Genomic DNA, 13535 nt, shown 5'->3' with positions numbered 1-13535 from the left:
ACAGGACAAGTGGAAAGTTTGATCTATTGGTGGCACTAGAGAAAAAGTCAGGGGATCACCAAAGTCGTTAGGATTCATCAGAATCAGAATCCCGTTACTGTCATTGTCACAGATGTTACAACGAAACTGGTTGGGCAATCTATCCTCTATATATTTAAAATGAATAAAAAATCACACATACCTACATATGTAACCCACATCCATGTGCACACTCACCCACCCACACACATACACGCACACTTCTGAATAAAATCTACACACGCACACTTACACGCACACTTACACACACACACCCTCCCCAATCACCCACCCACACAGTGTATTGCACATATTCCCATGACCCACAATGATGATTGTCCAAAGTGCTTAGTAGAGGCTTGCTGGGGGGGTTAAGTTTTCAAAAGTCTGATTGCCCATGGATAGAAGGTGCTTCTAAGCCGGTTTGTCCTGCTCTCCAATACCCTGTATCGCTTCCCAGAGGGCAGGAAATTGAAGAGGCCATGGCTTGGGTGGGATGGGTCAGACAGGATCTTCTTGGCCCTGTTTAGCGCTTGCGTATTTGCTATGTCTTCCAACGAGGTCAGAGGGCAGCCAATAATTTGCTGCGCTGATTTAATGACCCCTTGCAGGACTTTCCTGTCCTTGGCCATGTAACCTGGGTACCATATAGTGAGGCAGTATGTCAGCACACTTTCTATGGTGGAACGGTAGAAGGAACGCAGCATGTGCACATCCAGGTCACATTTCCTTAGCAGTCTTCGGAAGTGTAGCCTCTGCTGGGCCTTTCCGACTACCGCTGATGTGTTGGTGGACCACGTTAGGTTATCAGCCACATGCACCCCAAGAAACTTAAAAGAGGAGACTCCCTCTATCTGTAGTGGGGCAGGCTCAGCTCTCTTCCTCCTCCAGTCCATCACCATCTCCTTGGTTTTGCTGGCATTCAGCAGGAGGTTATTCGCTGAGCACCAGGCTGCGAGCCTCTGAACCTCCTCCCTGTATGCTGTCTCATCACCGCCAGAGATGAGGCCCACCACTGTTGTGTCGTCCGCGAATTTGACGATGATGTTAGAGTGCTAGAGGGGGGCACAGTCGTATGTGTATAGGGCATACAGGAAAGGGCTTAACACACAGCCCTGAGGCGAACCTGTGCTCAGTGTCCAAGTGGTGGATCCAATTCATCGTCTGGGGACCATGAATGTTTGGACAAAATTTCATGGCAGTAGTTGTTGAGATATTTCAGTCTGGGCAAAAGCAGTTAATGGACTGAAAAAATACCTTTATAAAACTCAGCAGTAATGTCTCTTTGCAGAAATCATGATGCAGTTACTCAAGATAATCCACAGACCTTGTTGTGAACAGCTTCATGGGACAATTGCCCTCTACAGAATTACACCCATCAATTATATCACCACGCAGAGGGAAGCGTGCATCTACTGCTAGCTCATTTGGCACCACTGAGCTAGCTAATGTTATAGCTCAGCTGAGGAGGACGCCATTAATGTTTACATGTCGCGCCTTCATGAACATGAGCCACTCCTCCAACATAAGATGCACGCTTCCTTCTGTGCGGTGAGGTTGGTGGGTGTCGCTTGGGAAAAAAGAAAATAGTTCCTACATGAAACTGCTCGCAACAAGGTCTGTGGATTATCTTGAGTAACCGGGTCATGATTTCTGACATCGCTGTTGAGTTTTTCAAACGTATTTTTTTGGCACGTTGAGCACCACAAGCCGAGTGCCATCTAGTTCCATTATATCAGACAGAAGGCAGACATCTCTACGGCTGATATCTGACTTGGCAACTCGCACCACAACAACCTAGACTGATAAATAACACAACAGGTAAGAGGACAATATGTTTTTTTGATTTTGGGGTGGACTGTCCCTTTTAAACTCCACCTGATTTGTCCAATAGGTCAGACAGGTGGTCGCCATAAAGACAGAAACCCTCTGCCAGAAGGACGGTCACATAAAAAAAAAAGAAGAGTTTTGTAAACACGTAGCGTTCCAATTGATTGATTAGATATGAACTACCTGGTAAAGAGGACACTACTACACTTCTTTACAAAGTGGGACTAATGGAGACATGAATGCATACCTGATGTGATTAAATTTGTGGAAAATCAACCACAGTGTGTCAGTACAGTTTCATAAGCAAACAACGGACTGAGGTTGGATATAAAACATGCACTGAATTGTTGTGCTGTGTAACAGGATACAGGTATATACCAAAAACTATAAAAACTGTCAGGAAAGACGACTGAAGGACAAAGAGAATGATGTGGAGACTAAACAGGCGACGTGTCACGTCAGCCATAAATATATCAGCGATGTATTCAGACTGAGCCGAGTTTGATGTACGCCGCTGTCATAACCCCTGAGTTCGTTTCTTGTCTTGAAATAGAGGCCCGTATATTTGACAAAGATGACCTCAGAGACGCGTTTACGGTGCAACATCTGAGATGAAGGGCAGAAAATCAGGGAGTGGAAAACGCTGACAATCTGGGAAGGAATTTTGAGTTTGCCTGCTTATATTTTTTCCCCCCTTTCACAGAGACAATTTGCGCTGCTGCTTGCTACATTTGCAAACCCCAAGACAAATCAATGAAGAAAATCTGATTTCATGCTCACCTCTTCTCTGAAGTGACTGAAGTCAGCAAAGTTTGGCTGCTGCACTTTATTCTGGGGAGTTTTCTCTGATACGGTGATAAAATGAGGAACCTGACAAGACAGATGAGAGGTACTGATTAGCAGAAGCATCATTAATTAATGAGAAATTGTACAGCTGGAGTTCGGAGGAACAACAAAGGCTTTGTTCACTTGATAAAGGAGGATTGCTGCCATAATGAAACCAGGCTTACCTGTGAGGTTGATGGTCTGGGAGGGAGGGCTGGAGGAGGCGGCAACCATCCACTTTTAATGCCTAAAATACAGATAAAATATCACTGAGCTGTAAACAAGTGTTGCTTACCTGTATTTTCCTCTCAGCAGCCACATTTCACTCTTCACACACAAATAAACCACCCATATTTTCATAATCAGACACCGACTTGCAATGTTATGAGCTTCTCACCTTCCATACTGAACAATAAAACCCACCCAGCTCCATTTCCCCTTTTGTTCTCCCGTGAAAGGAGAACTGTCGCAAACAAAACACAATAACTCTGTTGCAAAATGCACCGTAGCTCCGGGCGGTTTACGCTCTGAGCCTGCGTGTTCACACACTGATACTGTGAGAGGAGCTGAGTGGAGACAGGGAGAGTCCTGCAGATGGGAGTCGCACCTGGAGCGCCCTGCTGGAAGAGCTTGTTGAGGTCCAGCGAGGAGGCTCTGGAGTGGGTCTTCTGGGGTCGAGGTGGAGGAGTGGGAGGCTCTTCTGCTTTCTTCATCGCCTCTTCAATAGAGGTGCTGGAGTAGGACCTGGAGGTGGGGTCACATGGGTGGAAAACAGAAGTATAATGAGGTTAAAGAGCAACGTAGGAGTGCAGAGGACTTGTAATTCATGGGGTGATTTTCACCTCGGTCTAGTTTTTGTCCTCATGTTTGGGTCCAGATCCTGAGGCGGCTCTGTGAGGAGGGATACGTTAAATTAACAAAGGCACGTCAGACTTTTGGTCGTGTTTGAATGTTGTAAATGAGAAGCAACAACTTCCCTGTGGAACCACCCACTGTAAGTTCATGTGTGTAAAGTAGCTCATCCAACACTACATGTAATTTCAATGTCATTTTTTCACACCTGGACACAGTGTGCAGTGTGCTCACAGGATACTTTATATTTCAGCTTCTGTAAAAGGTCTGTCATCTGTCACTCTTAAACTAACCACATACTTTCACCAAATGTAACACGATTCCCGACACAGTGCAAGCACCAGGGGTCATGTGACACATGATGTGTGTGTTAGAGTGTGTATACCCGACCCGAGCCAAACCGGGTTTGGACAAATACAGTGGAACCCTCTTTAAGTGATCACATCTGTCCAGGTCAATTAATCATTTTATATAAGCAGATGATTATTATGACCCGATATTTTTCCTTTTCTTTATTCCTCTCGCTGGCATCTGTATCTCTATGTTTATTACATGAATATAAAGTAATGAGGGGCATCACATGAAGGCGTTTTCAACGCACTTGAAGAGGACAGCTTCAACCACAGGTGCTTTTCCTGTTTCGTTTCCTGTCTCCATCAGCAGCCATGATTGACTCAGGGTAGCCTGAGGGACACCATGTTTTACTGCTGCATCTCATTGGCTCAGTTTTCTCAGTTTGTCATGTCATAAATTACTCTTTAACCTGTCATAAATTCAATGTACACACAGCAGCAGCCTCAGGTGGTCAGCTGGAGGCAGGTGAGTTACAGCGAGACAAAGCATCATGGGAGTTAAGTAAAAATAAATTATATCTATATAGACTTACTGTAGTTTTAAACGCTTTTCATATGTTGTCATGCATGATAAAGGCCTAAAGTGGAGACAGTAAGCAGACTACTTGTTCACTTTAAGTAAATAATGTAACCATAAGTGCAGCACACATTATATTTTTGGGTTATTTTCATTACTATTGGGCACATTATTTATATTTTAGTAGAAATAGATTCAGCATTATTGAGTTACTGGTCATTTATAGTAGTTTGTGTATTGTTTCATTTGTATTTTCATGCTCAGTGTTTAAGTGGAGTCATTGTGTTCACTTGGTTATGAGCTGATTGGTTCCTACCTGCCCTTGTTTTGTGGGGACAGGTATGAGTGATACACGAGAGAGAGTGAGTGCCTCGTGCTTTACAGTGAAGAGAAGCTGCTGTACCCCTAAGTTGGAATGTGTTAGTGCTGTCTTGCTGTGTTGGTAAAAATTAAATGAAGAGAAAGAAACAAATGTTGTAGCCTGCTTATTACCCACAGCCTGGGAGAACTGGGGAACATTAACAATCAAGAAAAGAGGGTTACACATATTTAAACACTGTTTGTAGAGGAATAATTCTGTCCCAAGTTTTATGATCCATATCAGTGACCGATCACTGTAACTGTGATCACCGTAACTGGGTTCCACTGAATTTACAAATGATGTGCAGGTTTGGGCTAGCCTACTTTACATCATGCTTCAGGTTCTTTATATGAAAATATAGTGTAAAAAAAAAAAAAAAAAACAAACTATGGACCTACTGTCTGTGTTGGCTGTTACATGTTCACTTCTGGGGTTAGTTATTTACTTGACTTGCCAAAGTCAAACGATGCAGGAAACTCCACAGTATAGAGGCGTTCCAATTTAGTCATCAGTACAGATGATAAAGAAGCAGTTGGTTATGTAAAATGTAAAACCTGTGGGGCTCTGATGAGATATTACAACAAGACAACTGGGAATCCTGAGCCCACACGTGTGTAATCAGGGTTTACAGGCAAGCTGTAACTATGGTGACAAAAACTGCATGATAGAGTAACAAACTCAGTGCTTTAGCTGACAATAACTGCGTCAGGATCGGTCAGTATGGTCATTATCTGCTCTGGACTCAGTGTGAGGTCGTACAGAAATATGCGTCCTGAGCTGCACTCTACTGTGAATGAACAAATGATTCATTTTAATGTTATGACGTCAAAATAACTTCTAGTATCACCTAGCCTCTCAGGAAGTTGCAGAGTCTGTTTCTCTTGAGATGTTGCCACCCTCTTCACACCCACATCTGCAGACACAGTGATCAAGACGTCAGCAGCAGGACAACATACATGAAGTATTAATGCTTACAGAGTGCCGCTATCCCAGTTAATATTTCATGCAGAGCAGCGTATTTACTCAGAAGAAGTGCATGTGCCTTGCATCTGATTTTAGAATATGTCTTACAGTATGTCTCTCAAATTTTGTTTTGGAAATTGCTATACAAATAAAGTTTAATATTCATACTTATTTGGGCATTACTTGCTTGAATAAACTAGTAAACAGTGGATTTTATTTTACCTTGTTTACATGATTCCTCTCTCAAATCTTGTTTTGTCGTGGCGAGGCCTGGCTGGAGCCTCTCTATAATGCTCCGATCCTAAAAAAGAGAACGATACAACATCACTGCATGCAAAGACTGAGATAATTTGAAAAGTGTAGCGCATTTTAGGAAGAACAAGCATGTGCTCTAAGCTCAACATGTTGATGGGAATGCTCTTAGACTAACAGGGAGCAGCCTCATGTTCAGCTTATTAGTGCCCCCTACAGGCATCACAGAGGGACTTCACATAAACTTTTTTTAACTGGCATTGGAGTATCTACTTTACCATGTGACCAGGCCGTGGAACAGCATCATCAAACACAATAAGAGGCTCTGCACTCTGCAAACAAGCACAGTGTAAGGGGTTAATTCTGGGATAGGAGCAACCAGCAAACTACAGCAAAGACAAATGAGTCTGTGAATGTTCCAGATAAGAGATTAATGGCTGTTTCCCTTACCTCAGGAGTATCTGGTATGTCCTCTTCCTGCTGCATGAACCCTGGCTGCAGGGTTGGGGGAAGGCTCTCTGGGAGAGGGTAACCATTCTTGCGTGCTACAATCAAGTGAAAGGCTGTGCAGAACTCAGAGAACGTCAGAGCTCCATCTCGATCCACATCACTCAACTCCCTTAAAAAATGAGTTAGGAAAAAAAAAATCAGCAAAACCTGAAAGTGAAGCTGTAGAGTTAGGTCTGAAACAACAATCCTGATGAATGAATTCAGGTTATCACTAAATATGGTGTAAGAAACCATTTTAGTAACATTAGTAATCATTTCCCAATAATTTTATGTATGTTTTCTGGAAAGAAATATTGATATAATATTGATAGGAATTTTCTTGACAGAAAAGTTCAAGTAAATATTCACTTATGATTCATAGACAAATGTGACATTTTTCACAATATTTCCATGTTCTGCTGATCTGCTGTGCACTGACCTGAGCAACTAATTGCCTATGTATTCATTATTTTTAATTGGACATAAAATAAATAAATAAAAGAAGACAGTTTGCATTTTGTATATAATTTCTGCCAAATCACAGTTTTTTTCTGGAAACCTTACAGGAAATCACTAGAAAATTATTCTGAAATCACAAATAAAATGAAGTGTTACCACTATTATCAACAATTGTCAAAAATAAAGGAATAACTATGTTGGAAAATATATGCATTCTCTTCTTGCTGATCGATACCAATCTCAATTAGCATATAAAAACTAGAAACAGGGGATAAAAGCTAACCTAGCTCACTTAGCAGCACCTTTAAAGCTCCACCATAAAACCACAACATGTCGCTTTTAGATGTCTGTTTTTGAATGATTTAAAAAACTACATATTAAATGTTAAATTCAACTAACTAACATCATGGGGATAGTTTTGTGTTAGCCAAGATAGCCACAAGCAGTCGGTTAGCTTAGAGTAAAAGCCGGCAACACAGGGTAAAAGTTAGCCTGGCTCTGTCCACAATATGTTGCATTTGTTTTTAAATATATTTTACAGACTATATAGCCTACAGCTTGTTCATTAGCTAACATCAAAGGGGAGGTTTCGTGTTAGCTAAGCTAGCCAAGCTAAACACGAGCAGCTGGTTAGCTTAGCACAATGGCTGGAAAATGAGCAACAGCTAACCTGATTCCGCTCAAAAGTAACAAAAATCCACCAAACAGCACCTTCTGAACTCCCATGTAAAATCACAATATGTTTCATTTACACCTTTGTTTATCAATGTATTTAACAAACTATATAGCCTATAGCATAACACTAACTAGCTAACATCAAAGGGAAGGTTTCGTGTTAGCTGAAAGTAACAAAAATCCACCCAAACTCCACTTAAACCCACAATATGTTGCTTTTACACCTTTGTTTTTAAATTGATTTTAAAGACGATACACAGCGTGTTAAATAACTGACATCAAAGGGATGGTTTTGTATTAGCCGAGCTAACCACAAGCAGCCGGTTAGCTTAGCACATAGGTAAACAGCTAGCCAGGCTCTATCCAAAAGTAACAAAAATAGCAGTAGCACGTTTTAAACTCCCACGTGAAAACACAATATGTCGCCTTTACACCTTTGTTTTTGAATGGATTTCAAAAATTATACATAGCATTCATAATAACTAACGTAAAAAGGATAGTTTTGTAGTAGCTAAGCTAACCCCAAGTAACCAGTTAGCTTAGCACAACAGCTAGAAAGATGGGGTAACAGCTAGCCTGGCTCTGTTCAAAAGTAACGAAAATCCAACAAGCAGCACTTTAAACTCCACAGTACAACCGTAATATGTCACTTTTGCATCTTAAAATGGATTTAACACGTGGCAGGTTAAATTAATTAACTAACATCAAACGAAAAGTTTCGTGTTAGTCAAGCTAGCACAGGTTAGCTTTGCAAAAAAGCTGGAAACATGGTGTTATAGCTAGCCTGACTTTGTCCAAAGGTAACAAAATCAAAAACTCAAAGTGTAATGTCAAACTATTCCTTAAAATTGTGTGATAGAGATGTCGCCATATACTGGTATTGACAATAATGGTGACATTTAAAAAATGAAATATTGATATCATGTTAATACTACAGATAGTGTAAATAAACCCAGTATTTTTTAAATCATTTGTTTCTTTCCATTCTTGCTTTGTCCACCCCCACACCCCTACCTGATAAGGTAACAATGAATTACACTGAAAGAATTATTATCATTATTATTAGTATTTACATTTCCTGTAGATATTGCTATAATATCAGTACTGTTAGTTCTTTTGGCAATGATAAGCATGTAGTGAAAATCTGAACATATCTTCCCCATTACATTTTATTCTATTCAATCATTCTCGTTGTTGCAATGAATAAAACAGCTCCAAATATCCCTTCTGTTTCAGGATGAGAGGTCGTTGAAGGTCTGCTCCTGTCTGACTCAGTGTGCACGCTGAGGTGCTTGGCTGATAAACACCTAACTGACCCCAGAGCAGAACAAGGACAGACAGCACAGTGAGTCAGCACTTACCATATGTGGGAAAGTTCTGGTATGGGGAGCTTGGATTTTGTGAAGAAGTTCTTTGCAATGGTTCCTAGAAAAAAGAGTCACAAAGTGGTGACATAGTTTGGAGGAGGTTTTCAATTTATAAATAGGTGCAGCAGGAGGGGTGGTGGTGTACATACCCAGAATGAGAGCCCCCAGGTCAGGCTGCAGGCTCTTGAACTGATTAGTGTAATACTCCAGCTGTTCCTCTGTGATCCTCCAGGGGTCATCGTCAGAGTAGTCTACTGCTCCCTGCTGGTCCAGCCTCTCTGATGAAGAAGCCTGGGAGGATGCACAGAAATCATTACTTAAAGAGCTATACAGAATTATTTACATGAGCATAAAAGGTGTAAAACTCTAGGTTTACCCGCGCCATAGCAGGATGCTCCACAGTGGGTTTGGTCCCGTAGTTACTGGGCGAGGAATGCTGCTCCAGCTGAACGACCGGCCGTGAGGAATGTTTGCTTTCATAGGCTGAAGGACAGCAGAGAAAAACACGGCTGCAGTGGAGGAGAAACCTGAGACTAACACGCTGATTACACCCCTCAAAAATGTGATCAGAGAGAATGATAAATTTCCAGATCAAAAGACCAGGAGGGAGAAATCAGAGCTTCCCATTTTAGAGGACGCAACAGGTGTCAGAGATGCAGTAAAACCTCATCTTTTACATTTCATTTCTAATTTATTATACATGACTAGTGCAAGATATCTTGCAGTGCTGGTCCAGGGCTGCATTTCAGTTACCCACAGCAGCAATCATCGAGGAAAACACTTTATCAAAGAGACTACGAGCATGTGTGATGTGCTGAAAATGCTCCAAACACGCTGAATTAGAGCACTTTGCTAAAAAAGGACATTTCCCAGTGATAAACAGATACAAAGTTGTTTCTACCAACCCCAAATCGAACAGATGAGGTGTGTCTGCACTGGATTGGAAGTTGTCTTACCGAACTGTGAGTCAGCCCCGTTTCTCTGCTTGGCATACGGGTAGCCGCGGTAGGTCAGGGGGGATCGAGGTGGTGAAGTGGCCGGTGATCGTGGTGGGGACCAAGGTTCCTTCAGGGAGAGAATATTTTTATTTCACAAACATAAGTTTAAGTGACCTCTATGCATATATTCCCAGAACAGATGTGACAAGTTGCTGGAAACTCTCCCATTAACATGACAGTGTGACGGGGTGATGTACTAATGCAGCAGAGGTAAATGTAACCTTAACTGAAGTCATTGCTAAGTACCTGTAGCTATCCTTTCATGGTGCAGTGCACTATCGGGACGGTGTGGTTATATGGTTTCCATTGCATCCTAACCACAAGGGCCCCCAGGATGCCCCTGTGCTCCAGTTTCGAGGGGATTACAAAACATTTTACAGGCATCTTAATCCTAATCTAAAAACAATGTCGTTTTGGGTTTTTTTTTGTTTTTTTTTTGGTATTTTTCGGAATGAGAATTATTAAATAGTACCCTGGAAATCCAGAGTTCTCGTGAGAGCACAATTTGAATTTGCTCAGCGAGTCACTCTGGCAATCAGTAATGATGCTCATTACCCATGCCCTTGGAGCCGAGCTGCACCAATCACATCGGCGTATCTGATATAGGCGGGCCAGAGGCGAGCTAAACAGATGACGACAGTGTTGCGAGACGAAGTCCGGAATCAGTCAGTAAACACTGCAAGATGGCTACGGATGAACACCAGTTGTTTGAAACGGCTTTGGCTGCTACAATGAACGAGTTAGACTTGGCTTTTTCTCTAAAAGAGGAACAGAAGACGGCGCTTGAATCTTTCCGACCGGATACGGCAAGAGTCTAATCTACCAGTTTGCTCCGCTGGTAGCTAAGCTCTGGATACGTCACCCCGTGTATTGTTCTGATTGGTCGTAGTGTTATCCAATTGCGTGCAGTGATATTTTCAAATGCATACTTGGTGCCACCCCTCGGCCATGTTGGGCCATTTGCATTACTCATAGCCAGACCCTAAATTTCTCTAGATTTGGGTCTGGTTTTCCAGGCTAATTAAATAGAGCAGTGGTTCTCAAATGGTGTGCCATGATACAAATCCAGGTGTGCCGTGGGATTTTGTGATAACCACACATTATTACTGCAATATTCAGCTGGGCCTATTAGGGTTGGGTCGGTTCTTGGTAATACCAGTTCGGTTCAGTACTCCGTCTTGGACCGTTTTTTTTTTTTTTTTTTTTGAGACCGACCGGACCGCATACGTCATTTTACGGCAGAAGGTATGCGGAGCGGACTCCATGGAAGTCCACCCGGACTAAAAGCGGACATCCGCAAGCCCTGTGCGTGCAAAGCTCAGATTTTAGAGAGAGGGGGGTGGGGCGGGGACTGAGCTAGGGGGTGCGAGTGTGCATGCGCCGAGGAGTCTACTGTAGCCTGGACAAAGGAGGCAACCCTTGTTTGCACGGACTGAGTAAGCTAAACCTGCAAATTTATTTGTAAGTTGTTGTCCTATGGTTGTTTTTTATTTTAAATGAGTCAATTGCGCCCCCAAGTAGCGAAAATCTGGTATTACCGGCTTGATGCAGTTTTTCACAAAAACCGGACCGTTTTTTTTTTTTTTTTTTTTCTAATAGAAAGATATCTGCTTGTTCTTAGCTGAACCAGTGTGATCTACATCAAGGTTTCTTTAGGTCTGTCCCTGTTCTGCATACTTATGGCCGGGCTGGAACCTTGAAGGAGGTTTGTCCTTCTCCTCTAATCTCTCAACAATGAGGCCTTTCTGCTCTGATGATTACAGCTGAGAGGAATGTCTTTGCTCAGTGCTTCAATCGACTCTAAACATTTCCTCAGTGGTACAGCACCCACTCAGTGCTGCTCTAATCTGAACAGTGGTCCATGCTTTAATCTGTAGAGTTTATTCTGTCAGAGAGCAGCTAGTCACAGTTGAGAGCTAGTTAGAAATGTCATCCCAAGCTTACCTTTCTCTCTACGTTGGCCTCCAGGTGTCTGAAGGTGCTCCTGTCTGCTGGAGTCCAGGAGACGGAGCCAGGTGCAGTCCCACACTGAGCCCCCTGAACGTCCATGCTTGGGGGGACCGTTGGGTATCGCATCTCTGCTTCATTCTTCAGCCCAGCGAATCTGGGCAGAGGTAGATCTAAAGGGAGACATGGGGATTATTCTTATGTCTCATTTACCACGTTATATTAAGATTTTTTCTTTTTAAGTCAAAAGAGGTATTTGAAGGAACAGTGTGTGAGATGTATGGGAATTTAGTGGCACATAACAGTGAGGTTTGCAGACTGCAACCAGCTGAAACTTCTCTCAATTGGAACTCTGTCAATGTTCATCATTCAGGAGGTTTTTTACCAGGAGCTGAATTATGTAACATGAAAACGTAAAAACACAAATGGCCCTGTCTAAATCCAGTGCTTGGTTTGTATGTCAGTTCTGGGCTACTGTAGAAACATGGCGGTGCAACATGGCGATCTCTGTATACCTGGACTTGCTCCCTGCGTCAATACAAAAGGCTCATGCTCATCAGGCTCATCAGTTGTTCTTTGGGACAAACCAGACTCTGACAACATGAATGGTCGCGGTAAAGGAGGCGCCAAGCGTCACTGTAAAGTTCTCTATGATAACATCCAGGGAATCACTAAACCCGCCATTCGCGGATCTACGAGGAGACCCGCAGTGTGCTCAAGGTGTTCCTGGAGAACTAAGAGGAAGACAGTGACCGTCATGGATGAAGTGTACGACCTCGGAGGTTAAATGACCTTCTGATCTCACTCTAAGGTAACGAAAGCACAATGACACTAAAAGAAACATATTTATTATATTATATTCCATTTCTACCAATATATCCCCCTAATTCCTGCACACTGGACCTTTAAGTCAAAAGCATTTAATATAAAAAAGGAGATTTCAGAAGTCTTGTCTGATCGGAGCTTCCTGTACGATGACCTTTGATACGTCTAGAATTAGCCTGAGGGAATTAATCAGGATGAGCGTCTTTTCGTGTCTCACTCTGCTGAGGTGAGCTACTACAAAACAACACCACGGTGAATATGAAACTCTAAACATACTTTTCTAATAATCCATCAACCTATTTGTGAAAACAGATTTTCTCTTGGCTCGGGGGTGTGACTGATTGTGCGCTCTTGTAATAAGGGCAAACCCACTTAGCCCTTTCCACGCGATTCCCCTTTCATCCAGATTAGACCAAATCCTGCCATGTTCAGATAATCTCCTGATCCCCTTTTGCTCTCATAAGACGCCTCCTCTCGGTGCAACAGACTTACTGGTCGTTACGCTCTCCAGGTGGACGGGCAGACCAGACTGGGCGGCCGCGAGCAGCTTCAGGGCCACGAAGAACTGAGGCGTACCAAAGTAGCCCAGACGTTTCGCTCCACACACCTCGGTCACCTGAAAGAGTAAACCATTTTTAGACAGGCTTTAACAATATATGATATTAAACCTCATCATTTCAACTGCCTGCTGTGTTTTCCTCTTTTCAGAAACATAATCCATAATCTTAAACATGTGATTATTTTACACCATGGTCAAGATAATGTGTAATACAAAACTACAGGCTCCTCTAACAGAGTAAAGCC

At 42.5% G+C, this 13535-nt stretch overlaps 1 protein-coding gene across 1 annotated transcript in view; it reads right to left on the bottom strand.

Moving 5' to 3' along the window:
* reps2 (RALBP1 associated Eps domain containing 2) overlaps window positions 1-13535 on the bottom strand; it is a 34273-nt gene that overhangs the window by 11643 nt on the left and 9095 nt on the right. Inside the window, exons 2-15 of the mRNA XM_033620709.2 lie at window positions 13224-13347; window positions 11904-12079; window positions 9918-10026; window positions 9338-9444; window positions 9111-9252; window positions 8956-9019; window positions 6422-6590; window positions 6250-6303; window positions 5942-6020; window positions 5604-5669; window positions 3516-3564; window positions 3281-3417; window positions 2859-2920; window positions 2629-2718 (exon numbers count right to left, since the gene is read on the bottom strand). Coding sequence (XP_033476600.2) covers window positions 2629-2718; window positions 2859-2920; window positions 3281-3417; window positions 3516-3564; window positions 5604-5669; window positions 5942-6020; window positions 6250-6303; window positions 6422-6590; window positions 8956-9019; window positions 9111-9252; window positions 9338-9444; window positions 9918-10026; window positions 11904-12079; window positions 13224-13347 — 1428 coding nt within the window. The remainder of the gene's footprint in view (window positions 1-2628; window positions 2719-2858; window positions 2921-3280; window positions 3418-3515; window positions 3565-5603; window positions 5670-5941; window positions 6021-6249; window positions 6304-6421; window positions 6591-8955; window positions 9020-9110; window positions 9253-9337; window positions 9445-9917; window positions 10027-11903; window positions 12080-13223; window positions 13348-13535) is intronic.

This window comes from Epinephelus lanceolatus, chromosome 6 (assembly GCF_041903045.1).
Source record: "Epinephelus lanceolatus isolate andai-2023 chromosome 6, ASM4190304v1, whole genome shotgun sequence".
Taxonomy (NCBI): domain Eukaryota; kingdom Metazoa; phylum Chordata; class Actinopteri; order Perciformes; family Serranidae; genus Epinephelus; species Epinephelus lanceolatus.
This window is presented reverse-complemented; position numbering and strand designations above follow the sequence as displayed.